A 1,980-nucleotide genomic window follows, 5' to 3' on the forward strand; every position below is an offset into this window, starting at 1 on the left:
AGGACCCAAGGCGAAGACTCACGCCTTATAGAAGCGGGGTGCACAGATTTTGCAAATAAATTTATATTTCTAAATAAAATTTTGTGCAATATTTCCCTTTTCGGGATTTTCAAAGAGGATGAACATGTAAAGGAGTGAACATTAGGGATAATATTCCAAAGCGAAGGCCCCTCATTGGCTACGTGATTAGCACAATACTAGGTCGCTAAATATTAGAATTAAACTATCAAATTAACAATTTATAAAGGCAAACTATACTCTAAATTACTCCAATTGATAAAGCAATATAGTGCAAGTAAGGGTCGATCCCAAGAGAAGGGCTATTAAACTAAAGACTCGAATTGTAAACTATTGGATACTTAGCTTACAAAATATGAGTCAATTGTAAACTATTGGATACATGGACTTTAATTATCACCCCTTGTGTAGACCTTTGAAGTTGAGTCATCTGTGTTTTGTAGATGACCTCCTAATGTTTTATAGGGGAGATAGGCAATCACTTATTATTCTGTTAAGGGCCTTTGCCACGTTCTCTGCTGCATCTGGGCTTGTGATGAACTGTGAAAAATCAGATATTTATTTCAATGGTATGAGGTAGGAGGAGATTGATTATGTGCTCACAATATCTGGGGTAAAAATTGGGAGCTTCCCTTTCAGATACCTTGGTGTGCCTATCTCTTATAAAAGGATGGCTATAGGAGATTGTACTAGGTTGGTTGAAAAAATTGTTGGTAGGATCAGAAGTTGGGGATCTAGGAAACTGAGCTATGCTGGGAGGTTGGTACTAGTTAAGAGTGTTCTCACCCAACTACATTCTTATTGGACCAGAATTTTTGTCATTCCCTTAACTGTAATTGACAGGCGGAAAGGATTTGTAAGAACTATTTATGGTCTGGTTCTGACCAATACTTGAGAGTCCCTGCAGTTGCTTGGGAGAAGATATGCCAAGAGAAAAAAGGTGGAGGTTTAGGAGTGGTGAATTGAAGGAAGTGGAACATAGATATGCTTGGGAAGTACGTGTGGTGGATAGCTGCTAAGGCTGATCACTTATGGATTAGGTGGGTAAATTATATTTATATTAAGAACCATGCCTGGATGGAATATAAACCTACCACAAATACGAGTTGGACATGGAGGAAAATATGCCAAGTACAAGAGCAACTTAGGGATGGCTTTCAAGGTGGGACTTGGAGTAGGAATAAGGGGAGATACACAGTTGCAGATGGCTATTCTTGGTTACAGAATGAGCACTCTAAGGTGACCTGGTATCCTCTTATCTGGAATTCTTCAATTGTTCCCAAACATTCTTATATTGGCTGGCTTACTATGCAAGGACGTCTGATGACAAAGGACAAGCTGGGTTCCTTTGGTATTCAGAATGATGGAAAGTGTGAACTTTGTCAAGATCAAATGGAGGACCATGACCATATGCTGTTTAAATGTGCTTTCAGTAACTTGTGTTGGTCACTACTGTGGGACTGGTTAGATTACAGGTTTCCCTTGATTGGTTTGTGTGAATGGTTTAGGAGGTGGATATGCAAGTCCCTCATCCAGAAGCAGATCATTGCTCCAGGCATTGTAGGTATGATATATCACATTTGGAATGCTCGTAATATTTTTAGACTGGAGTCAAGACTTCAAGCACCTCGGGCAGTTATTAAACAACTTAAAATGGAGCTACAAGCTAGATTTCGAAGGCATAACAAGATTGAGCTTGTGCAAAAATCAGTTTGGGTATGTCAGTTACCTGTAATCTAGATTTACTCTTTGCTTGTAATGTGTATGTCAGTAATGGTGGTGGTGTTGATGTAATCCCTGAATGATTATCTTTATTATAATATATTCACAACTCACCAAAAAAAAATAGTAGTCTATTTTATGTATATGGACCGAAATAATGAGGATGATGGGTCTTAGTGGGTGAATTATTTTATGAGATAAAATAAGTTAATGATGCCTAATCTACACATAGCCTTACAA

At 38.2% G+C, this 1,980-nt stretch overlaps 1 protein-coding gene across 1 annotated transcript; it reads left to right on the top strand.

Moving 5' to 3' along the window:
• Positions 1-1,002: 1,002 nt before the first annotated feature.
• LOC141628035 (uncharacterized) lies at positions 1,003-1,758 on the top strand. The gene has a single exon (XM_074441224.1). The coding sequence runs from the start codon at positions 1,003-1,005 to the stop codon at positions 1,756-1,758; it is 756 nt and encodes a 251-aa protein (XP_074297325.1).
• The last annotated feature ends 222 nt before the right edge of the window (positions 1,759-1,980 follow it).

The sequence above is a fragment of the Silene latifolia genome, chromosome Y (genome assembly GCF_048544455.1).
Source record: "Silene latifolia isolate original U9 population chromosome Y, ASM4854445v1, whole genome shotgun sequence".
Classification (NCBI taxonomy): Eukaryota; Viridiplantae; Streptophyta; class Magnoliopsida; order Caryophyllales; family Caryophyllaceae; genus Silene; species Silene latifolia.

Bases quoted from the DNA above. Each gene is read 5' to 3' on its own strand.
- LOC141628035 (XM_074441224.1), top strand. From the start codon at position 1,003: ATGCTTGGGAAGTACGTGTGGTGGATAGCTGCTAAGGCTGATCACTTA.